Source organism: Trachurus trachurus (genome assembly GCF_905171665.1).
Source record: "Trachurus trachurus genome assembly, chromosome: 5".
In the NCBI taxonomy this organism is placed as follows: domain Eukaryota; kingdom Metazoa; phylum Chordata; class Actinopteri; order Carangiformes; family Carangidae; genus Trachurus; species Trachurus trachurus.
In genome coordinates this window covers 23,553,368-23,577,151 of record NC_139896.1, presented here as the reverse complement: position 1 = coordinate 23,577,151, position 23,784 = coordinate 23,553,368, and the positions used below count along the sequence as shown (strand labels likewise).

The following is a 23,784-nucleotide window of genomic DNA, read 5'->3' as shown; positions in this document are numbered from 1 at the left end:
TTTTATGTGATCATGTCAGAATGGTGATTAAAATAATGATTATCTTAACTATTATTTCGAGTGTGGAGACTGTGTAGGTTGTCAGGGATATCATCCATAGACTGAAAGATACATGCAGAAACTGTGTAGATATGGGCATTGTGAATCAGTCTGTTGGATCACCACCTTGGTCCACAACTACCCAAAATACTCGTACTGATTTACTTGTCATTTATCAATTTGGTACATAATGTTAGGATTAGGTTGATTTGGATTGTGTCTCACTGTTACAACTGCTTCCAATCAAATATAGACACACCCAATTGAGATTTTTTTTTTAATAATAAAAAACAATAAGTATCATGTTCATTAAACACACATTTTAGAAACAAAAAAAGAAATATTTCAGGTGGTCTCTTCAAGATGTCAGTTATTGTCTTCTTTTTTCCAAATTGTTCACCTCTTGACTCTGGAGCTGATGTAACTGGTCTCTTTATGGCATTGTAACTTTGTGTCACTCGGTGACAATTTCTTTTGTTGGCCAATCAGATGTCATCCTGCTCTGTTCGTTCTCGGGAAGAAACCCACCTGCTAACAATCACTTCCTGTAAAGAAAAAAACTACATATTTTTAATAAATGTTTCTAATTTGAGAGCAAAACTTAACAAAACCCTTTTACATTTTTGTAAACTTCTTACCTGAACCTTCAGTCTGCTCAGACACTCAGGTGAGTCCAGCTCATCCTCTGATAGGTCGACTGGATAGATGATATAACACATCATCAACTCCTGCAGAACAAACACACAGAACATCTTCAGAGTAACAATACAAACTATGATAAAGTTTGATCTGATGAAATCTGACCAACCTGTACCTTAGAAACGTTGGCAGTGATTCTGCTGAGAGCTGCCAAAGAACGCCACGAAAACGGACGCAATGCAGAGCCCCTGAATGTATCGTCAACCCGCTCAATTACCACTGAGTAACTACAGCAAGAGGAAGGAGACAGTTTCAGGGAAAGTGAGGACATTGCTGAAAACGTAGAGGGCCACTTTTTTTTTTAAGGGATATTTCAACATTTTGGCAAATTCGCCCATTGCCATAATCCCTATAGTCTTAGCGGTTTGTTACTTTTAATTATCAGTGAATGTGATTTTTGAGACCAGCCGGGCTGAGAAACAAGCTGCTCAGCTACCGCCACAGAGGCTCATGGTATTTCTGGGCTTTCCCTCAAAACTCATCAAATACACAATCCAACAACTCCAAAACGCTCTCGTGGACAAGTTGGGACCTGCATATTTCGAGGCAAATGCAAAGCCGGTGTTGTGCCAAAAAGAGACTGCTTGCCCAAAAACCGGAACGTGCATCTGCGGCTTTGCATGTACCCATGCATTTACCTCGAAAACAACTACAAGTGTGTGTATGTGTGTGTTACCTGGCATGGTAGAAAGGTGGGCCTTTCCGGTACAACACTGAAAACATAAAAGTAAAGTTTCAGTTCCTCACTTATGTCCTTCCTTAATGCCCTTCTGACATATGAATTACAACTGACTGTTGAGTGTGTGTGTGTGTGTGTGTGTGTGTGTGTGTGTGTGTGTGTGTGTGTGTGTGTGTGTGTGTGTGTGTGTGTGTGTGTGTGTGTGTGTGTGTGTGTGTGTGTGTGTGTGTGTGTGTGTGTGTGTGTGTGTGTGTGTCTTACTGAGGTCAACACCATACTTGGCCCCACTCCCCCCTTTAGGGACCCATCCCCGGCTGCGAAAGTGATGATAGGCTGCGTACAAGCTGACAAAGTCCGGATGCAGGGACCGAAACTTCCTCCACAGCTGGATGATTGACAGAGGCTCCTGGCCAATCACGGAAAAAGGGGCAGTGGTGAGGTTCTTTGATGAGATTTTACAGAACTAGATTTGGTGCCAGGTGGAAGTAGTCCAGACAGACAGTTACCTGGTGGAGATAGACAGACAGGCAGCCCAGACCGTAGACCAGGAAGAACGCCTGTAGGTGCAGACAGAAAGACAGACAGAGGAGAGGGTTCATTCAACTGTGTGATGTTGCACCAATAGACACACGATCCAGGACTGATCCAGCTCCCACAGCTCTACTAGAGTGACTGTGGTGTTGGTGAGTTACCTCCTCCAGACTGAGCTGCAGGTACTCCGTCAGAGAGAACGGAGTCCGCCTGACCTCCCTGACACCATCACCAACCTGCGCAGACACAACGATACAGCACTGAATCAACACAGCCGGATCTTAGTATAAACCAGTGCTGAACTTTGAAAGTCTGATGGTGACAACAGATGTGGATTCAGGTGATGATTCACCTCACTATTACAGACCACGAGGACAAAACCAGGACCTGGAACCAAAGACTCAGGTTCAGGTTCAGGTTCAGAGTCGGAGCCGAGGTCAGAGACGGGATCAGGATCAGGGTTGAAGTCCGAGTCCTGGTCTGAGCTGCAATCATCGTTCACGTCTTCTGGGTGCGACCTGTAAGAATAAGGATCAGAGCGTAGTTCAGTTTTACATAGATTCACAATGACAGTGTTTTTCGTTTCACTTTTCAGTTTATGGAAAAGACAGAATACTGTCGTATTTTATCAGTTTGGGTGAAGAGACTAAAACTAAAACTAGCCTTGTTGGCTAACTCTGGCCCACTTACAGTTTTTCTTTTAACTCTGTTGATTAGTGGTGCACTGTCCCTATGAAATGAACTAATAAATGAAAAATGAAATGAAATGAAATGAGACCCTTTAAATTCAGAATTTTGACTTTAACTTTTAACTTGTGTAGAGCAAATATGCAGGTGAGACACAATTACGGAGGAATTGCTAAATAAGTGCATTGAACAAATTGCCAGAAATTTCTACAACCAAACAAAAAAAACTAAACTGAATTGATTAGTTACCTGGTGAAGAGCCACACTCACCTGCAGCTTCTCTTGGCCTCCGGCTCAGCCTCTGACCCCGGCCTCGGCTGCTTTGTGAGGGGAGACACTCCGCCCTCTTGTGCTGGCCCCTCCTCCTCTCCTTCATCACACCTCTGTCCATTCTCCCCACCTCTCACCTCCCTCCTCACATCCTCCATCTCTAAGGGCTGAGAGAGTCTCAGCAGAGTTTGACTGACAGCTTCATCATCCAGTCCCTGTGTGGAGAGAGCTGCCCCTGCCCATCTGCATAGTTCCTCAAACCTGGAGGGGTTGGGGGCAAGAACATGTGTGATGTCATCAAGTGAACAGACAGGATGTGAAGTCATGTGAACGGATGGGACGTGACGCCACTGACCTGGACTGTGAGACGACCGGTAGAAACAAACCTTCGTGCTCTGAAACAGAAACCGGAACCAGCAGATTTCAGCCAACAGCAGTGATTGGACCAGACTGTGATGATGATAGTGAGGATGAGGATGATGAGGATGTGGGTGTACACTCACGCTCCCATTGGTCGGAGATGTTGTGGTCTGGTCTGGATCTCGACAGGACGCCTTTCCCAAAATAACCCTGAAAAACAACCAAATCAAAAAAAATGAAGTAAGAAATAGTTTATAACAAAATAAAATAGTAATTAATAATAAGTCCTGTGCTTATTCAATGTACATCTTTAGCCTGACATTAATAACCTGCAAAATCTTCACTCATGTATTTTTTATTCTAACTATCTTTTCACATTATTGAGTGTCACTTTTGGGTGTAGGCATAACTGAATTACACACAAAGTGGATTAAATCAGACCTAGTTCTATGTTGTTGTTTTTTTTTGATAAATCAGACCTAGTTTCAGATCAGTTGGATTACCATAGGCCCAAATTTAAGTGGTGTGGAATGACACAAAACTGATGTTGGTGATGTGGGGTTACTTGCACCTGGATTTAGGTTTAGTGGTTTCATTTAAACCATGGTTTTTGGTGATGTGGTATATTTACACCTTCCACACAGTTGGTTTCAGGTGATGCAAAGTAAGACCTGACCTCAGAATATGCATTGTTTTGGCTGATGTGAATATAGACCTGGATTTGGGTGATGTGGATGAATTTACACTTGGTGACACAATTTGGTTATTATATGTGATTTAATCAAGACCCGGTTTCAATTAATGCGGATTAACTCACAGCTGACTTTGATGATATGGGTTAATTCAGACCTGGTCCTATGTCATTTAGTTCACTCGTGGTTTTTTAGATGATTTACATTAACACAGGCCTGGTTTTAGGTGATGATGGGGATCGGCTCTGACCTGGTTGTGAATCTTCTGGATGTGGTCCGGGTGACAGACCAGCACGTGTTGGTTGATGAGCTCCGCCCGAAAGTCGCTCCTCTCTCCGGGGCAGCTGCTCACCGGCAGCGGGGCCTGGTACTCCTCCTGCACCCGGGTGCGGCGCCGAGGAGCCCTGAACTCCGCCTGCATGCTGTCGGAGCCGGCTGGGGCCTGGCCGGAGCTGCCCTCGTGGATCTGGACAGTGCTGCAGCTGAGAGGCTGCAGACGCTGCTAACTGTGGTGACTTCTGTCAGAAGTCTCTATTGGTCTCTATTAGCGACTCTGCTCGCCTGTTAGCAATTCAGTTTCTGCCCGGCGTGTGTTTAGTGTCTTTCACGTGGATGTATTAGAAGACCTGTAATTCAGCCTGGTGGTCTGTCATTACAACTTTCCGGTCGGTTTTGTTTTGCTGTCGGACGCTGCGGTGTCTCACAGCCTTTGTCCGGGTGAAACTGTAACTGTCCTCGCATCAGTTCCTCCGGCAGGGTTTCCTTGGAGCGATAGGGTTTCCTTTAATCAACGAAGTAGCCTACTCTACTGAGATTCTGTTTCTTTCAAGTGAAAGGTGTAAAAATCCCTCCAGAATAAACAAACTTCAGTTGCCTATTAAGTGATACAAGTGAAGTGGAGATCAGAACAATAAAATCAGAGCACATTTAGCACTCTTTAAATGTTTCTTGTTGGTTGTGTTTTGTTCTGTACACACTAGCCTATAATAACAATAATGATTAGAAGCCTATAATAATAATCATAATCTTTATTGCTATATATAGCACCTTTCATAATTGAACTTAAAGTGCTTTACATTCAAGACCACTAAAGAGAAGTAGCAAATAAATACAGCACTAGTAATATGTCATAATACAATTAAAAATTATGATATTGACAATAAGACTGGTATTGAATACTTAAGGTATAATTAATTTTCAACAAGAGCATAAAACATAAGAAGGAGAACAGGAGGCTGTATTCAGTACACTCCTCTATTTGTGCATGTGTCATATTATATAACAGCAGCTGTACAGAGAAAAACATGTAATTTCTTATAAAACCGTTAAAGTTACAACTGACAGACATGTTCATGTAAACACGAGAAAAACACAAATACACTCAATGGACGTGTACTCATGTGTCCACACACATGGTGTATATACACATACTGTATGTTTCATGTTCTCTGATATTCAAAGTTTAGCAGCACCAATATTTTACTAGCTCTTACTGAATTTTACAGTGCAAAAGTCTCCGCTTGTGAAATTAAAGCACATCAAATATGAATAATAGAGATCAAACTACTCTGTCCTCCTGTTTGTCCTCCTCCCTGTCCTCTGGTCTGTCCACCATGTAGTACTGATGTCTCTGGATATGGTCGTACAGTGTGGTGTATTTAGAGACCCTCCTCATCCTCGGCAGGATGAAGCTGTGAGTGAAGGTCTCTCTACTCAGAGAGCTCCGCCCCTCTGCCGCCAGGACGCTGTTCACAAAATGAAGACAGTAGGTGAAGCAGTTCTGCTGCTCCTCATCGAACCTGAGACACAGACATGTGGACAGAGACAGGTGGTCGGAGAGAGACACACAGATGCTTGGTGTTTGTGTTGAGCCAGGTGTAAAGTGTAGCTACCTGTGCCATGCAGGGTCCCACATGGGTCCGTCAGAGAAGTGATCCAGGTACTGGTCCCACTGAGCCAGCAGATGAAACATGTCGGGTCGGACCAGAGGAACACTGACGCAGCGCTCCCACCCACTCTGATCTCTGAGGACCCCGGCCCTCGTGTAGTTATACACAACTCCTACACGACATACACACACACACACACATACATACGTAAGAGCACTGTGTACAGATGCTCCTGTTTTAAACACATTAAATGACATGTTTATGTTGTTTTAAACTCATCTACTACTGGCTTCAGAACAATTAAATGAATTAATATTTACATTTTCTCTTCACCCATGTGCATCTAGGACGTCCACCACTTTGGCTGTTTATTTAGATACAGTGGCAGCATATTCATTCATGTTTTCCACTGCAGCTTAAACAAACTGGCAGAAACCAATATTAGATTTCAGCTCAGATTCTTTCTTCCAACAGGACTTATATCATGTTTCACAACCAGAGCTGCAGAGATCAGACTGATCTTGTGGGACAACAGTGAACATTGACCAGCTGGTCCCTCGTGACAGGTGGGACTTTCAACTGTAACAGGAGTTGGGGTACGGCTGTTCCACCAAGAACGCAGACTGATGAAGACCTGGAGTCAGACTTCCAGCCTGACCTGTGGCCCTTACCCTTAGTGTCGGAGATGCCAGTGTGCAGATCTGATGTCCCATCAAATTCTCTGAGGGAAAAACAGCAGGACACATGCTGGTTAGACTGGGTGAAATAGATTTAACACTATAGTTTACACTGACTCAGATTCAAAGTTGGTTTCTACTGCGTTCAAATTGGTAAAACTGGTTCACAAAAGTTTTTGAAATGGTTTATACTAGTTTAGACTGGGCAAAACTGATTCAGATGGGTTTGAATTGGTTCAAACTGGTTCTGATAAAATCAATTCAGACAAGTTTCAAGTGGGCAAATCTGGTTCAGATAAGATGTAAGCGTTTTATACTGGTTCACATTTGGTAGAACTGGTTTAATTGAATTTGAACAGGTTTAAACTGATTCAGGCTACGTAAAACTGTGTCATTAAACTGTCCCATTCATGAACTCTTTAAAATTTTAGTGCTTTTACAATGTTTTTAATTTGGTCAAATAATTTCATAATTGAGGTAAAATGTGTATAAGTGCGTATTCATTATAGTTGTTGCTTGTGTGTTTGTGTCAGTTTTAAATCCTGGTGGTGACTGGTGGGGAAAAAACTGAAATACAACCTCATTGTATAATACAACACGGCTCAACACCAGCAAACACAGCCTCCAACATGATACAGATGATAAAGTTGAACCAACACATTTCTAACGCAGTCCCAGTAAAATCTGAACATTAGAAACATCAAAAAGGGGGCGTTATGACAATTAAACCTGTGTGTGTTTACCTGGCCAGGTTGTTGTGTGCAGGTGCGATCAGCAGGCAGCAGGAGCTCTTGTGTCCGTTGGTGAAGGGAGAGGGGAGGCTAACCGGTGCCTCCTGCAGTCTGTTCCCCCTCAGGACCTCCCCGCAGCTCGGACAATCCTCCGGCACAGAAAAACAGAAGATTTCCTTCTGACAGTGACTAAACCGGATCACACTGTTCTCCATCTCATCCCTCTTCTCACTCTTTAACTCTTTTTTAAACTCCTCTTCCTCCTCAAATCCTCCTATTGCTCCTTCACTTCTCCTCCTCAGTCCTAATGCGCCTCTCTATCTGACTTGTCTTCTTCTGTTTCCTCTTCTTCTCTCCTCCTCTGTGACACACCTGGTTGCCAGGTTGCAGCCTATCAGATGACACTAATGTCCCAGCCCCAGCCTATCGGGTTGTATCCACGGTCAGACAGACAGTCATGTGACCCAGCTCACCTGCTGTTGATTAGTCTAAACAGGTAACCTTGAGACCACGTTGGCAGCGTCGTCGGGGAAACGGGTGTTTATCTGCAGAGCAGTGTCGGTGTCACTGTGAACGGAAACAGAATCAGCTGATCCCCACAACAAGAGGAAACATTATGACATTTTTTTTTTTTAAAGGCAAAATGCATTTATATCATTTGCAACAATGTGTAGTTTTTTTGTCAGATTTTTTTTTATTGTACAAAACAAAGAAAAGAAAACCATAAGAAGTTTCAAAGTAAAAGATGATGTGACCTAATTGGTTCAGCAGACAGAGTAGACTGAAGGTAGGTCAACACTTTTTCCATCTCACCTATCAAACTGTGTGTGAGACCTGATCTGTAAGCTCAGGTGTGTCCGATAACACAGCAACACAAAACACATGTGGACACACATCACGTGTAAAAAAACATGAGAAGCCTTTCTCACATGTTTCAACTGTAGATGCCATCACAGTTTTATTACTGATTTGATATGAATGACAAGCTGATTCAACTTAACATTTCTGGTTCTTATTGTCAGATTTATCCTTTATTATGATGAGCAGCATGCATCCACATGCCAACTGAACGTCCTGATAGAATCTGATGCCACCAGAGAGCCAGATTTTATCATCGCAATGAATATGTCCTCAAGGAAACTTTGAATATTCACTGTTTCATTTTCTTTTGAAAATAAAAATTTGTGAAAAATAATCTGGATTAAGTATACTGTGTATGTTGCATATCTGTAGTGTTTGCAGAGAATGGTCCCATGCTTCCCAGCAGAAACACCCAGTCAGAGAGTAGTTCATGGAGCTCCAGAAAATACACCAGACCAGCAGGCAGCTCCTGGGCCTGGGAGACTTGAGTGTTTACAGCAAATACTCCAAAATCACTGAGGGAAATGCGTGTTCCAGCAAACAAACCAGTGGAAAGTTCAGAAGACTTGAGAGTTTCAAGCAAATACACCAAGCTGGTGGGTACTAGCTACTTCAGGGAGCATCCTACTCTGCAGTGGTGTAGTGTCCGTGCTGACATACATGCCGATACACTGACAGATACCTGGAGGTAATTTCCATCCTGGGCAGGATGTACTTAGAGGTGAAACACTCTTTGCTGATTGGCTGCCTGCCCTCTGCGCTCATCACATTGTTGATGAAGCTGAGAGCAAAACCATAGCAACAAGACCCAAACTCTCTCTGCTCGTGAAACCTGCAGAGAAGGAGCAGTCACTCAATCATATAGTGGTCAAAAGAGAGACAGAGAGAGAGAGAGAGAAGCAGCCCTCACCTGTCTGGTGTCCAGATGTTCAGACGACTAACTGTTTCCAGCTGCTTGTCCCACAGTGACCTGAACCTGGGGCTGTCGTTGTTGGGGTCAGTCAAAGGGACAATGATGCTCTGCTCCCAACCCTGCTGCTGACTCTGAACCCCTGACTCTGTATAACTGAATACGACACCTGCAAGAATTAACTAAACATTAGTTTATGGTGAAATCCAATTAAAATGTAATAAATAATGTAATTAAATCCATTCAAACATTTTAAACATGAGTCAAATTAAAAAAAAAGCTGGCTACTAAATACAAAATATGTAATCAACCTTGAGAGTTGGAGATGCCGACATGAAGCTCGGACTCGTTCTCTTCACTGCAACACAAACAGGAGATCCAAGTCAAGTTTTCAAAAGATGTTTTTGCTCTGTAAAGAAACATCTGAGGTGACACTGAAGATCCAAGACCAGAGCTGATCCAGAATGTCTGCTCTAATGATGATCAAACCATTTCCATTTGATACAGATTAAATAATGAGTTTACCACAGTTTCAGTGGACAGATGTGATATGATGTGAAAATACAAAAGATTGAATAAATAAACATACAAATAAATTAAATGAAAATGAAAAGTAATAAAATGTTATTTAAATATGCATAACAAATAGGCCTTTAAATTGAGTGAAAAATATAGCCTAGACCTACTTATTAAAAAAAAAAAAAACAGAAAATAGAAATGGAACAGACTAGATAATAATAAGTTCTCCTCAGTTATAGAGGATGATAGGCTACTGGACTTTGTTTGCCCTTTTACTTTTTTTTTTTTTAAACTATTTTTTTTGGTTTCCCCACCGCCTACACAGCAGGTCTAGGTGCAGGGCGCTCACCTGGACATGTTAAGAAAACACATGTTGTCATATGTAGGCCTATATGGATATGATTTTTGAATAGTCTATTTTAGCCTATTTTCCCACCACAACACTTGGTCCATCCACTGTGGACCCGTGGGCGACTGCACACTGTGCCCGTGTATCAGTATTTCAGTCCAGTCTGTAGAGTCCTGCGGGCTCCGGTGTTGAATCAGGTATAACACCTTCGGTTTACCTGAACTCGGCCGCTCCATCCCGGGACGCGATGAGGAAGCAGCAGGCCGCCCGGTGCCCGTTTCCCACCGGAATCTGGATCCGGACCGGAGCCTCCATCAGGCCGCTTCGCACCACCACGCCGCACACCGGGCACCGCAGTCCCGCTGGATCCTCCAGCGTGTAGACGGTCCTGCCGCAGTGCACAAACCTCAGCAAGTCTCTGATGTCCATGAGCTGGCTACCCCGGTCTGGACAGGTGCACGGACAGGAAGTAGCCTAGGTAAACCAAGGGACAGGTGGGGGCGGAGCCACTGATAGATCTGCGAAACCGCAGTAGTTTATCCATGGTAGATTAGATTTCCTTTCATTTGTGACAACGCTGAAAAGCTGTAGGTAGAACATCTTATAAACTAATGCACAAACACCTCAGCTATCTCTCTCTGCAATTACAGAGAGGATTTGCAAGTTGGTCACTATAGGCTAATTGAAATAATTGTGGGAAGTCTGTTGCTTTCTCTCCTGTCCTCTTTCACATGGATCAGCTCTGCTCTGCCTTCTCTTTGTTTTTGTTTTTTTCTGGCAACCCCTCTGAATTACATTACAGCTATAAATGGAAAAATGTTGAAAAATGCTCAGATAGACACATGCTCTGATTATTTAGGCTATATATTTATTTAATTTATATAATTTTTTGTCTGTCAGATTACTTTGTCCAACCCCCACCCCCTTTTTGTACTCTCCTAATGTAGGTTAGTTCATAGAGGGTTAGTTTTATAGCCTACTGTAAAAAAAAAAAATCAAAAAAAAAATCAGATTTGCTCATTGTATTGTCCATAATGAACTGAAATAAAAAAGACTGTTCAAAAAATAAAAATATTCAGATAAACTTCAAATACATCTATCTTCTATCTATTTTTGCTGAAGTGACGAGAGTAAATTAAAGCCACCACCGCTCGTATTTCTTTGTCAAACAAAGCTCATAGGAACCTTCGTGTTGCGGCCGCGGCGCACCGTCGGAGCCGTTTGAGCGGGACACCGGAGAGACAACTCTGAAGCAGCCGTCATAGCCGAAGCCCAGCGACGAAGATGAGCACCAAACAGGTGACCTGCAGGTGAGACTGCCCGTCTGTGACCTCACCTGTCTGTTACCTGTCCGCGTTTGAGCCTCGCGTCGTTTCCAACCGAGGAACAAACGGTCGCGTTAGCATCGTGCTAATGTTTTTAGCCGTTAGCTTGCGCAGAAGTTCAAACTTAGTGAAACTGGCTGTGGCTGTGACCTGCTGCACCTCACCTGCGACCTGTAACCACACCCGGGACCCGCTGCACCTCACCTGCGACCCCCCGTCTGTCTGTCCGGGGCCGCGGGGGCGTCAGGAGTCAGAGGTTACACGGAGGGGGTGGTTTAATGCGAGTTAACCGTTGACCGTGTAACGCTGATCATTAGCAGGTTGATCTTTTGAAGCTTTTCCTGCTCGTAAGATAGCGTCGTGTTTTAGTTTTTAAATTTAAAAGCCGAGGTTTCGGCTTCTTTCGTCTGAATACCTGCTGTGTTAACAACAAAGCTGCAGTAACCTGGTTATGTTGGGGTAGCAGAGAGGCAGAAACGGGCCTTGAGGTTAAAGGTGAAAATGGTGCTGTTGGAAGGTTAAACAAAAAAAAGTGTTCGTATAATTCATTAAAACGCAACAGAAAAGGTTCAAATGTTTTATTTTATATTTTTGGAAAGTTCAAATGCTCTCTGACAAAATAGAAATGGACCTTGAGGAGGCTGAAGCATCACTACTGTTGCTATGGTTAACAAACCTCAAGTTCTTATTTGGAATAGTTAGGGTATTTGCTGTAATTGTTCATCTGTGCTCCCAACCAATCACAGAGCAGAGGACATATTCTGTTGCCATATGTCTGTGTGTGTGTGTGAGAAACTGCCAATGTCACTTCCTGTTCAGCTGCTGGTAACTAACAGGTGTGCTGTGATTCAGGTACTTCCTCCATGGCGTGTGCAGAGAGGGAAGCCGCTGTCTGTTCTCTCACGACATAAACAACAGTAAACCCTCCACCATCTGCAAGTTCTACCAGCGAGGAGTGTGCGCTTACGGAGAACGCTGCAGGTAACACTCTCCTGAGAGATAACACCCCCACATGACGGGTAACATCCACACAGGATAGGTAACACTTACCTAGGAGGTAGTAGAAAACGTGACATGTGACACTCCCCTGACCCATAACATCCCAACATAACAGGTGCCATCCTCGCCTACCTGACAAATTACATCCCCACATGATCCGAGAGGTAGCACAGTTAACAAACACTCACCTGGCAGGTTTTGAAATACAGGCAGCAGCAGAGGCATCATGTCTTTTGTTCATATATTAGAAACACTCACATCATTTCCTGTGTGTATTAACATGTCTCTAACCTGTATACAGGTATGATCACATTAAACCTGCGTCCAGAGGTGGAGGTGTGGGAGTTTCAGAGGACCAGACAGGTGGAGGAGGAGGAGGCGGAGGAGTAGGAGTAGGAGTAGGAGGAGGAGGAGGAGGAGGAGGAGGAGGAATGGTTGGCGGAGCTTCAGTCAGAGGTGGAGGGAAGAAGAACCTGGTCCTGAGAGACAGAGGTGACTGCACATGCTCACACACCTGTTAAATGTTATATTTGTAAAGAAAAAAAAAATCCACACAGGTGAATACAAAACAACACAACACAAGTGAAGCACATTGAAGCCAAAGCTGAACTGAGCCACCTGGCCTCTAAATGCAGTCTGTGTCTCAGCTCTAGGTGCAGACAGGGTGGACAGGGTGGACCGGGTGGACCGGGTGGACAGGATGTTTGGGGCTCCGGCAGACAGCATGTGGTCAGACGTCACAACAGCTGCAGCTCCGCAGACATATGTGGACGCCATTAGGACGGGCCTGGACGCTTCAGCGCTGGAGCACGGTTGGGACACAAAACGCTCTTGCCTGTGATTGGCTGGCAGCCGTCCATGATGTAATCAGTAACGGAGGTTTAATTGATGTTCTCTCCGCTCTCTGTAGCTCCTCCCCCAGTGTGCGGGACCTCCCAGAGACTCCCCCAGCTGTGTCCCTACGCTGCCAACGGACACTGCTACTATGAAGACAGCTGCACCTATCTCCATGGTGACCTGTGTGACGTTTGCAGGCTGCAGGTCCTCCACCCCCACGACCCTGAGCAGAGGAGAGCGCACGAGAAGGTGCGCATGGTGATTTAATTGAACATTATAGAGAAAAAAGGAGCAGTTGATCGGGATCTGGCAGATGTAGTGAAATCTATTTATGACAGTGTGGCACCCTGTAAACCTGCTGATGTGATTTATAACATTTAAACTGATTCTCCATTTATTCTGTGTGATATGTAAACCTGTTGCCCGTTCTAAATTGGAAATATGAAACGGTTACGGTCACACAGAAAGGAATAGAAATAAACAGCTACTAGTAAAATAATAAAATCACACACAAGCAGGAATGTTTGGTGTATATGCAAACCCTTAAGATCTATCAGGTAAATTTAGGCAAATTCGCCCATTGCCATAATCCCTACAGTCATAGCAGTAGGTTCATTACCTTTAATTCTTGGTGCATGTTGTTTTGAGATCTGCGGGGCAGAGACGTGAGCTGCTCAGCAAACACAAGGGAGGAGAACGGTCAGTACACTGACCCCTTCCCTCAAAACTGATCAAATATACAATCCAACAACTCAAGTAGTTCAGAGTATTTGCTTTGTGTGTCTTAATGTTACATAATTATACATGATTATTTCATAGCGTGGTGAATGTGCAGGTCACACAACTTCTCCACGTGAGCATTTTGGAGTTGTTGGATTGTGTATTTGATGGGTTTCGAGGGACAGGGGACCTGTACCGTTCACCTCCATTGTGTTCGCTGAGCAGCTCATGTCTCTGCCCCGCGGATCTCAAAACAACATGCACCGATAATTAAAGGTAATGAACCTACCTCTGTGACTATAGTGATAATGGCAATAGGTGAATTTGCAAAAAATGTTGAACTATCCCTTTAATGCTATATGTTGTCAGAAGCAGTTTGACTCTAGTATTAAACTTTAGCTGTAGTTTTACTTGGCGCAGTGGTAGGATGACGTTGATACTGTCTGATCTGTCTGCAGATGTGTCTCGCAGCCTTTGAGGCCGACATGGAGAAGGCGTTCGCTGCTCAGCTCAGCCAGGACAAGGTGGGTTCATTTAGTTACTGATCAGCACAGCAACGCAACTGATGTTGACCTTCTGTTCACCTTCGATGGAATAAAGTCATACTCAGGCCTTGTCCACACGAGCCCGGGTATTTTTGAGACCGTGAACATATGTTCCCGGTTGTATGTCCTGTCCACACGCAACCGCGCTTTTGTAACCCTGAAACCGTGGTTTTTTGAAACCGGAGTCCAGGGTGGGGTTTTCGGCCGGGGTTGGTTTCACCGGGTGCGTGTGGACACTGCAACCGTGATTGTTTTTCTCGTTTACGTCAGCTGCACACGTGCTGATGTAAACACTGCCAGCCCGCAGAGGTTTGCAGAAGTTGATGTGAGCTCGCAAAAATGCAGGTGACAAAGTGGATTTTTATTATTTCACTTTTTTTTTTTTTTACATCATCTAAATGCTATTTGTATAGTTTTTCGATGAGAAAAATATAACGAAACGGTCGTCAGGGCGATCCTCTTGTCAGCTCCAAACTCACCCTCAATCACAGACCACAGCTGGTTTTCCACACAGCATCATTTTTTTTCCCAACATTATCTTTATTGAGTTTTCACAATATTTCCAAAATACATAAATATACAGAAATAAGAGTGCTCTCACATCAAGGAAGACGTCACAAAATTATTGTCCAGCATTCAAATTGTCCTTCCTTGCAAGTCAGGTATTTATGAGATAACATAGAGCAACACTTAGGTGAAAGTATAAGTATATAAAAAACAACAACAACAACAACAACAACAACCACGAACAATAAAGGTTTCTCTGCCTTATCAAGAGTTAGCCAGGTTATTTCACTATTGTGCTTGGATCAAAAATACAAATTTAGATGTACAGTTCACACAGAATTAAGTAATCAAATATCAAAAGAAAATAAATTATTTTGGATCACTGCAAAGGACTACCGACAACTACGCCTCGTCAGCTTCATTCCCCACATTACTCAAATCCACACTCTCCATATATTCCATAAAATGACCCCAAATGTTTTGAAATAGTGGTAGTTTTCCTTTTATAATGTAAGTTATCTTCTCCATAGGTAAAGTTGTGGATATTTCCTTAACCCAGTTGATGAGTTTTGGTTTACTGGTACTCCTCCATGACAGTGCTATGACTCTTTTTGCAAGCAGTAAACATAAATCCAGGGCAGTGATTATTTTTCTAGACATGTGATGTCTATCAGGATATAATCCTAGAATAAATAGTTTAGGGTCAAGGACTAATTTTATACCTAGAATAGTCTCTAAAGTTTGTTTAATCTCCCGCCAAAACTGTTGGACTTTACTGCATTCCCAAACACAGTGAAAGAACGTCCCCTTCTCCTCTCCACACCTGATACACAGGTCTGGGATAGTATCGTTATACTTACTAAGCTTTTCTGGTGTCACATATGTCCTCATTAGCCAATTATATTGGAGTATTTTGAGACGAGTATTGGTAGTTTGTGTTTGTGCTTCAGCACACACTTTTTCCCAGTCCTCTGAGGGCAAGTCCTCCTGTAAATCTTCCCTCCAGGCATCAAGTTTCCTTAATGAAGACTCATGGGATCCCTCTGCTAACATGTTATATAGTCTGGAGATGATTCCCTTTCCATAGCAATCTTTTTTCATTTCCATTTCCAAAGTGGACAACGGGGGTATCGACAAACACTGGTTTTGAGATGATCTAATAAAATTCCTCACCTGCAGATATTTAAATTGATGTTTGTTTGGAATATCATACCTGGTAATCAACTCTTCAAATGACATCAAAATCCCACCATCTGATCCCATGAGATCCCCTATTGTTTTTAAACCTTTTTCAGCCCATTTCTTAAAACCAGGGTCTGCTCTGCCTGGAGGGAAAAACTGGTTACCCCATATTGGGCTGAAGCGTGACAGAGAGGAGGGTTCACCTAAATACTTCTTGATCTGATACCAAATTATAATCATATTTCTGAGTATAGGATTTTTTGTCTTTTTTTTCAACATTTCGACTTTTGCTGAGTATATGTACTGAGGGAGAGGGAGAGGAACTGAGCAGTTTTCAATATTCATCCAAGGTAGAAGGGACTTATCTGTAAAGTAATGCATCATAGTCCTCAGTTGAGCTGCCCAATAATACCAAAGTGGATTGGGGCACTTGAGGCCTCCTCGATCATACGGTAGGTACAAGAGTGATAAACGTAGTCTTGGTCGTTTATTATTCCACAAAAAACGTACAAAAATTTTCTTTAAGAGTGGGAATAAATTAACAGGAGGTGGCAATGGGATGTTCTGAAACAGATACAGAAGTTTGGGCATTATATTTAATTTAAGAACATTAATTCTTGCTATAAGCGATAAAGGCAAGGAGTTCCATCTATCCACAGAGGATGTAATTGAGTCTATCATGGGGTTGTAGTTAGCCGCAACAATGTCTCTTATACATGGTACTATCCTAATCCCCAGATATGTAAAACAATCTACATTTTTGAATTGGAAAGAATTTCCGGCATTATTTCTTTCTTCTGAATTAAGTAACATTAATGAAGATTTGTCTTTGTTTACTTTATATCCTGATATCCTTCCGAATGTGTTTATTAGATCTAACAAGGCTGGAATAGAATTTTTCAGTTTTTCCAGGAAGAGAATGACGTCATCAGCAAATAAAGCAATTCTGTGTTCCTGTTGGCCTACCGACATACCAGTTATATTTTCATGAGACCGCACCGCAATGGCAAACGGTTCAATTGCTAAAATAAATAATAAGGGGGACAAAGGACACCCCTGCCTACATCCCCGTTTGATTTTAAATGATTTAGATATAACTCCATTTGTTATTATTTCAGCATATGGTTCATTATATAAAAGTTTAACCCACCGACAGAAATTATCCCCACAGCCAAATCTTTTTAGTATTTCGAATAAATAGGGCCACTCAACTCTATCAAAGGCCTTTTCGGCATCCAATGATAGCAAAGCAGAATCTGGTTTTTCTTCCCGATTATGAAGAATATCCAACACACGTCTCACATTATGAAATCCCTGTCTACCTACAATAAACCCATTCTGGTCACAAGCAATTATATTTGGTAAAATTCGCTCCAGCCTTCTAGCCAAAATTTTGCTAAGTATTTTTAAATCAACATTAAGAAGACTTATTGGTCTTAGATTTCCACATTTGTTGCTAGGTTTACCAGGTTTGGGGAGTAAAGTTATCAGAGCTCCTCTTAGTGAAACAGGGAGGATTCCTTTTTCAAATGAATCCGAAAACATGTCAAAAAGAGGGGAGAGCAATTTGTCTTTAAATTTTTTATAAATTTCTGTCGGCAGCCCATCTGGGCCTGGGGTTTTGCCTGTTTTCAAATGATCTATTGCTATAGATATTTCCTCCTTAGTTATAGCTGCCCCAAGATCTGCACTTATTAATCCTGAAATGTTAGGTATTTGGAGAGTATCTAAGAAAATATTTTGTTCTTGTCCCACGTGCGTTATGTCTGAGCTGTATAACTTCTCAAAAAAGACCTTAAAAGTTTCACTGATTTCTAGTGGGTCAACAATAATCTGTCCATCACTATTTTCAATTGAGGTAATGTTTTTCTCATTTTGTAATTGTTTGAGGCGCCAGGCCAATAGTTTCCCGGGCTTCTCCCCCTGGTCATAAAATGCCTGCTTAAGACGCAGAAGATGTGAAGCTGCTTTAGAGGCAGAAAATTCGTTATACTGTGTTCTTAGTAGCAGAAGTTTTCGATGAATGTTTGGACATAATGTTTGATAGTATTCCCCCTCAAGCAATTCAATCTCTGTTTCCAACTTTTTTGTTTTCTGATAAGTTTGTTTTGCCTTATAACTCGTAAAGCTAATTATCTGACCTCTTATGTAGGCCTTAAAGGCTTCCCACCTTGAAGAGGGTGGTGTTTCATCTTTATTCGTTTCGAAAAAGATATTAATTTGGTTATCTATGAAAGACACACAGCATCATTTACAGTAACAGGTGATGCTACAGATCAGCGGGGCCGCTGCCGGTGTGTTTTTAAAATTACAGAACTACTACAGTAGCGCCGCAGTTTCTTATTCCCCACCTTGTTTGATTGAGAGTTTTTCGGGATGATTTTCATGAATGAACAGGCAATAGCCTATGTCACTGTCAGACCGGGTACAACGGGAGGGGGGGTCGCACTGCTGTCATGCAGTGATAAAAAGAGCCTATGCGGAGATGAACGGAACGAGCCAAAAGCCGAACATTTATTCGTGACGTCCGCGGTCCATATAAAGTGTATATGATGTTTCATTCATCCATGTTTTGACAGACAACACAACAGCCAGTGATAATGAGTTGCGCCGCACCGACAGCCATGTCTCAGCCAGCCAGGTGACGCACACAGCACAAGAGTCAAGACACAGCGCAGCAACATGTGCAGGCTGCTGCAGCAGTGCACGTCAAAGGGACACCGCCGAAAATAAAATAAATAGGCTACACGTAGTTTTGAAATTGTTTTTGCGCATGTTTTCATCCATAAAATGACCAAAAATGAACACTATAAGCGGATTTCTTGATAACGAATTATTTAAACAGCATTCGTATAGAAATGATTCCGTCCCAAGCCTTTTGATCCATAAGCAGTTTCCACTGTATTTTGATTGGTTAAAACAGCCTTCCACACGTGCACGAGTGTTTTTATTACACCACTCGTGTGGACGCGGAGCAAAACTCCGGTTTCAAAAATACCCGGGATCGTGTGGACAAGGCCTCAGAGTACGCAGCTGCTGCTGCCTGCTACTAGTGAACATCATCATCGGGTCATTCAGAATATGATGATCAGCTTGTTAACAGAAATACTCCTGTAGCTGATTCACATGTGAACACCTTTTTCAATATTGTCTCAATATTGTCTCAACCAGAATATGGACAGTGACTGCAGTGTGGTGTGCATTTAAACATACAGTACTCACTGCTGCTTGTTGTTGTTGTTCAGGTGTGCTCCATCTGTATGGAAGTAGTGGTGCAGAAGGCGAACCCGTCAGACCGCAGGTTCGGCATCCTGTCGTCCTGCTGTCACACCTTCTGTCTGGCCTGCATCAGGAAGTGGCGCTGCACCAGAACCTTCAGCAACACCATCATTAAGTAAGAGTCGTCATATGAAACCAGAGTCGAGGACAAGGCCTGTGAGGTCAGGACGAGGGTTTTGGTTTGTCCGTTATGTGTCTGTTTATCTCAGGTTGACACAGGGCGTGGGAAAGGTTAAAGTCTGGATCTGTGGAAGGGTCTGTGAGGTTAGGACAGTCACTGAGAACAGGACAGAATCTGTCACCTAGTTTACACCTGGCATTAACATGTGTTTTCAGTGATCGGATTGCAATTGGATAGTGCTTGACCACATGAAAGTACAGGTGTAAACGCACCTAAGACACAATGAGGACGGATTGTGATCGGCCAAACCACCTCCAAAGGTGGTCAGGGACACATTGTGACCACATTGAACACAAGTGTAAACGGTATTGCGTCCTGTAGCCGCATACAACTACAGTACATGGGCGGAAATATGCCTACTGTTTATTTGCTTTTTTAGTTTACCCGCGCAAATTATGTGATCGGATTTCAATTGGATCTCGATGTGGACACTGGAGACGCATATTAATGCCAGGTGTAAATGCTATCAGGTCAAACTGTATCCAGATACAATGTGGTTCAGGACACAGTTTTTCCTGTTGTCTCTGTTTTATTCTGATGAAGTGTCTCTTGGTCTCAGGTCGTGTCCAGAGTGTCGGGTCGTGTCAGAGTTTGTCATCCCCTCAGTTTACTGGGTTGAGGACCAGGAGGACAAAGACCACCTCATTGACCTCTTCAAGTCAGGAGTCAGGTGAGCTGCCCCAGTAGCCACATCCACCTGCAGGTTTCCAACATAAGGCAGCATTTTAAAGCTTGGTTCGTTTGCTTTAGGTTGGATTTAATTGTTAATTCTTGTATTTTATTATTCAGCTGATCAGGTTGATGTGGTTTCACATTTCTAACTGTGGGTTAGGGTTATGTATGTATGTATGTATGTACTGTATGTATGTATGTATGTATGTACAGTGTTGGGAAAGTTCACTTTCTACATGAACTAGTTCAAAGTTCAGTTCACAAATTTTAAAATGAACTAGTTCAGTTCATAGTTCATAATTCAAAATTTTGAACTAAGTTCACGGTTCCAAAACTGAACTAGTTCATAGTTCTTTTTTTTCTCCAATATGTTTCTACAAGCTATTATTTTTCAAAATTATTGCCTCAGCCCATATCGAACCAAAGACAGCTGTTATTTTAGCAGTTTTAACCAGTAGTAGGCTATTAGTTATAGTTACTACTTTACTTTACCCAAAAAGTAACTGAGTTAGATGTGTCCAATGTGTGTACGTTTGTAGCCTATTTGTGTTTATTAATCCAAACAGAGCGTGAGAGAGAAACACAGACACACACACACACATACACATACACCTACACACAGGCTACACACACACACACACACACACACACACAGCTGAGGGGCAGAAGCGCTTCTCGACCGCGCGGAGAAGCGTCTGATGTGAACAGGAGGGCCGCGGCTCGCGCGTCCGGTGTGGCCCCAGCGTAACCCCCGTCATCTTTTACCAAAGACGGTTTATAAGATAAATAGAGTATCTTTGCTTTTACTAACCAACTGGGTCAGTATTCCTCCACACAGACGGCTCCGCGACGCGCTGTATCACTCCGCCTCTTCCATGCGCCGCTGATCCAAACAGCTGATAGGTGTTGCCAGATTGGGTGGTCTTTCCGCTACATATTAACGCCTGTTTACAGTGTGTTTTAGCTGGGTTTTCTATGGAAATCTGGCAGACTCCTGAACGAAGTCGAGAGCGGCGTTCACAAACGCCAGAATGAACGCGTTCACAATAACGTTCATCAAGCAGAAATACCTACGTTCAGTTCACGTTCGCCCAAAATATGAACGAGTTCATGAACGATCGTTCATTGAACGCGTTCAGGCACAACACTGTGTATGTATGTATGTATGTATGTATGTATGTATGTATGTATGTATGTATGTATGTATGTATGTATGTATGTATGTATGTATGTATGTATGTGATACAGTGGTAGAGGCACCAGACTGCAGGTCACTTTACTGTTGCTTCCTGTGTGTGTCTGCAGTAAGAAGGCCTGTAAGTACTTCGATCAGGGTCGCGGTTCTTGTCCGTTTGGAGGAAAGTGTTTGTACCTTCACGCCTTCCCGGACGGAAGCCGAGCAGAACCCGACCGGCCGCGGAAACAGCTGAGCTCCGAGGGGAACGTGCGGGTCAGAGTCCACCCATGCAACTTTGATTCAGACATGAGATGAGTGCTCCTGGGTTTTGTAGTTTATTGACAGCGTTTGTTTGTTTGTGCTCCTCAGTTCATGAACAGCGTCCGTCTGTGGGACTTCATCGAGGAGCGCGAGCAGCAGTCCGTCCCGCCCCTCCCCGCCCTCGACGATGACATGGCGGAGCTGAGGGAGCTCTTCATGCAGATGTCGGGCCCGAGCCACGAGGGGCCGGAGAACCCGCCGGCTCCAGATCAGTAGAGGCCCGGGCCGGTCTTTACTGGTCTCCACGGTAACAGGAGGGGGACATCTAGCTGTGTGCAGTTTTGAGACTGACGGCCATGTTTGTGGATCACATGATGGAAATATTAAATCATGTGACAACTCTGCAGCTCTGTGGTGTGTTTCAGTCCGATGATAATGTTCACATTTAGAGAGCGATTACTGATGTATTATTGAGATTTTATTTATGGTGTAAATAAGCTGGTGTTGTGCTGAATTTATTTTTATTATTTTTAACTTTTATGGAACCCCCCCCCCCCCCCCACCAAAAAAAAAAAAAAAAAATCACCCCCTGTGTACAAAAAACAGCCTCCAAGCTGACTCAGCATTTTAGATATCATGTGCATGAAATGTTACGTAGTCAGCTTGTAGCGCCTCGCTCACCTGGGAACTGATCTTGACCTCCGTGTCCTTGGAGGTGATTCACTGATTGTGCCACCGAGAAGACGTGGCGTCCACTCACCGTCTCACTGCTCGACTTCACATCACAAGTCTGAGACTGGAGTCGATTTATCTGTGTAACTTCAAAACGCTTACAACAGTCAAAATGATTGTGATAAAAAAAGAAAGAAAAAGAAAACAGCACATCATTCTCTACTTGACTGTTGTTGATTACTCAAAACATTTGGTGAAATCGATTAACACTAGAATATTAGTTAGGCACTACAGCCTCACAGGTTAAAACACTTGGTATCTGCCACATAGAGAGTGTCAGTGTCAGTATTTGTCTGAGTCTGTGGAGATATCAATATGAACTGATTTTGCATACTGGTAGTTTGAAAAATATAGATTGACGGACTTCTGATTGCAGTGAAGCAACAAAGGTTACCACACTTTTGTGGATGTGCTGTGGGACCTATGTGATTTATTGTATTTTTTTTTTTTCTTTTCTTTTTAAGTTTGCAATGTCATCAAAAATTTCTTGCACACCTGAATAGTCTTTGTGACGGGTGGGCAGGTGAAGTAGACATATAAAGTATAAAGTTATCCTCACACTGACTTCACTTGCTCAATAAAGAATATCTAATACAATGTTTCAGTCAAAGACCTTTTTCAAATATAATGTATATTCGACATCTGAATGTAGAATGTGTAGACATTTTCTCGGAGTAAGCCACGCCCACTATAATCAATCATGACCAAATTCAATGCATCAACTGAGTAATGACTGTAGGTCGTGATAACATGAGTTTTGGACAGGACTTCATTGTGCCACAGCACGCTGCAGGCCAAGGTTGTTGATAAACTGCAAACCTCTAAATACATTTTGAGTTTGTTTTTTTTTATTAAAAACTATATGATATGGATATAGATATGGATAATATACACATGTATGTAGATATACATCATTTTAACATTTGCAGCAACTACGGGCAAGTAATGCCAAATGTTTCAAAGAACTCCTACTGGAGCCATTGATGCCAAGATATGATATTCAATCAGCATATTCCACAATATTGTGTAAAAAAAACAAAACAGAATGGGGTCATTGCCGAAATATAGAAAGTGTCTGAACGGCAGAAAAAAAATCAGAAAACTTGACATTCTGACAACTGTCATCTAGCTAACAAATAATTAATATAGAGTTTGTTTGTTTTTTTAAATCCCACAATTTTAAAAGTGTATTGTAGTGACCTAAAACTGGATACAGTTTATTAAAATCATGGATTTCTTGTGATTTGAAAATTGGTAGAAAAAAATTGGGATTATACACAGAACTCAAAACAATACAGGCTTACAATATAAGTCTAGTTGCTTTTACTGTACATATTTCACTGTGTAAGAGTTATTCACATGTTAAACATAAATGTGTAAACCCAAATCCCCACTGTGTTAAAGTAAAACTAAATTTTGCTTCATATTGACTAATATTACTGCTTTTTTTCTTAGAAGATGACTCACCGGAAAC

At 42.6% G+C, this 23,784-nt stretch overlaps 4 protein-coding genes across 5 annotated transcripts; 1 reads left to right on the top strand and 3 right to left on the bottom strand.

The window, feature by feature from the left end:
* Positions 1–341: 341 nt before the first annotated feature.
* On the bottom strand, positions 342–4,606 carry tsen2 (TSEN2 tRNA splicing endonuclease subunit). The gene is made up of 12 exons (XM_083972757.1): positions 4,208–4,606; positions 3,409–3,475; positions 3,261–3,300; positions 2,906–3,166; positions 2,301–2,466; positions 2,110–2,184; positions 1,924–1,974; positions 1,679–1,823; positions 1,415–1,451; positions 854–965; positions 678–767; positions 342–584 (listed from the first exon to the last, which is right to left on the bottom strand). The coding sequence occupies exons 1-12, from the start codon at positions 4,376–4,378 to the stop codon at positions 525–527; spliced, it is 1,275 nt and encodes a 424-aa protein (XP_083828883.1). The 5' UTR covers positions 4,379–4,606; the 3' UTR covers positions 342–524.
* Positions 4,607–5,515: 909 nt separating this feature from the next.
* On the bottom strand, positions 5,516–7,469 carry mkrn2os.2 (MKRN2 opposite strand, tandem duplicate 2; the record flags this gene model as incomplete). Its single annotated transcript, XM_083972134.1, has 4 exons — positions 5,516–5,756; positions 5,850–6,018; positions 6,518–6,567; positions 7,267–7,469. 4 exons carry the CDS (start codon positions 7,467–7,469, stop codon positions 5,516–5,518), a joined length of 663 nt encoding a protein of 220 aa, XP_083828260.1.
* A 1,087-nt stretch (positions 7,470–8,556) lies between these two features.
* mkrn2os.1 (MKRN2 opposite strand, tandem duplicate 1) lies at positions 8,557–10,322 on the bottom strand (the record flags this gene model as incomplete). Its single annotated transcript, XM_083971149.1, has 4 exons — positions 8,557–8,947; positions 9,026–9,194; positions 9,337–9,383; positions 10,111–10,322. 4 exons carry the CDS (start codon positions 10,320–10,322, stop codon positions 8,740–8,742), a joined length of 636 nt encoding a protein of 211 aa, XP_083827275.1. The 3' UTR covers positions 8,557–8,739.
* A 749-nt stretch (positions 10,323–11,071) lies between these two features.
* Positions 11,072–22,118, top strand: mkrn2 (makorin, ring finger protein, 2). 2 transcript variants are annotated; one of them, XM_083971386.1, is made up of 10 exons: positions 11,072–11,203; positions 12,071–12,199; positions 12,519–12,709; positions 12,871–13,029; positions 13,128–13,303; positions 14,233–14,298; positions 19,254–19,402; positions 20,028–20,138; positions 21,446–21,590; positions 21,687–22,118. In XM_083971386.1, exons 1-10 carry the CDS (start codon positions 11,178–11,180, stop codon positions 21,852–21,854), a joined length of 1,320 nt encoding a protein of 439 aa, XP_083827512.1. In that variant the 5' UTR covers positions 11,072–11,177; the 3' UTR covers positions 21,855–22,118. The 2 variants fall into 2 exon arrangements, with proteins under 2 accessions (XP_083827512.1, XP_083827511.1); XM_083971385.1 differs by having other exon boundaries at positions 12,865–13,029.
* The last annotated feature ends 1,666 nt before the right edge of the window (positions 22,119–23,784 follow it).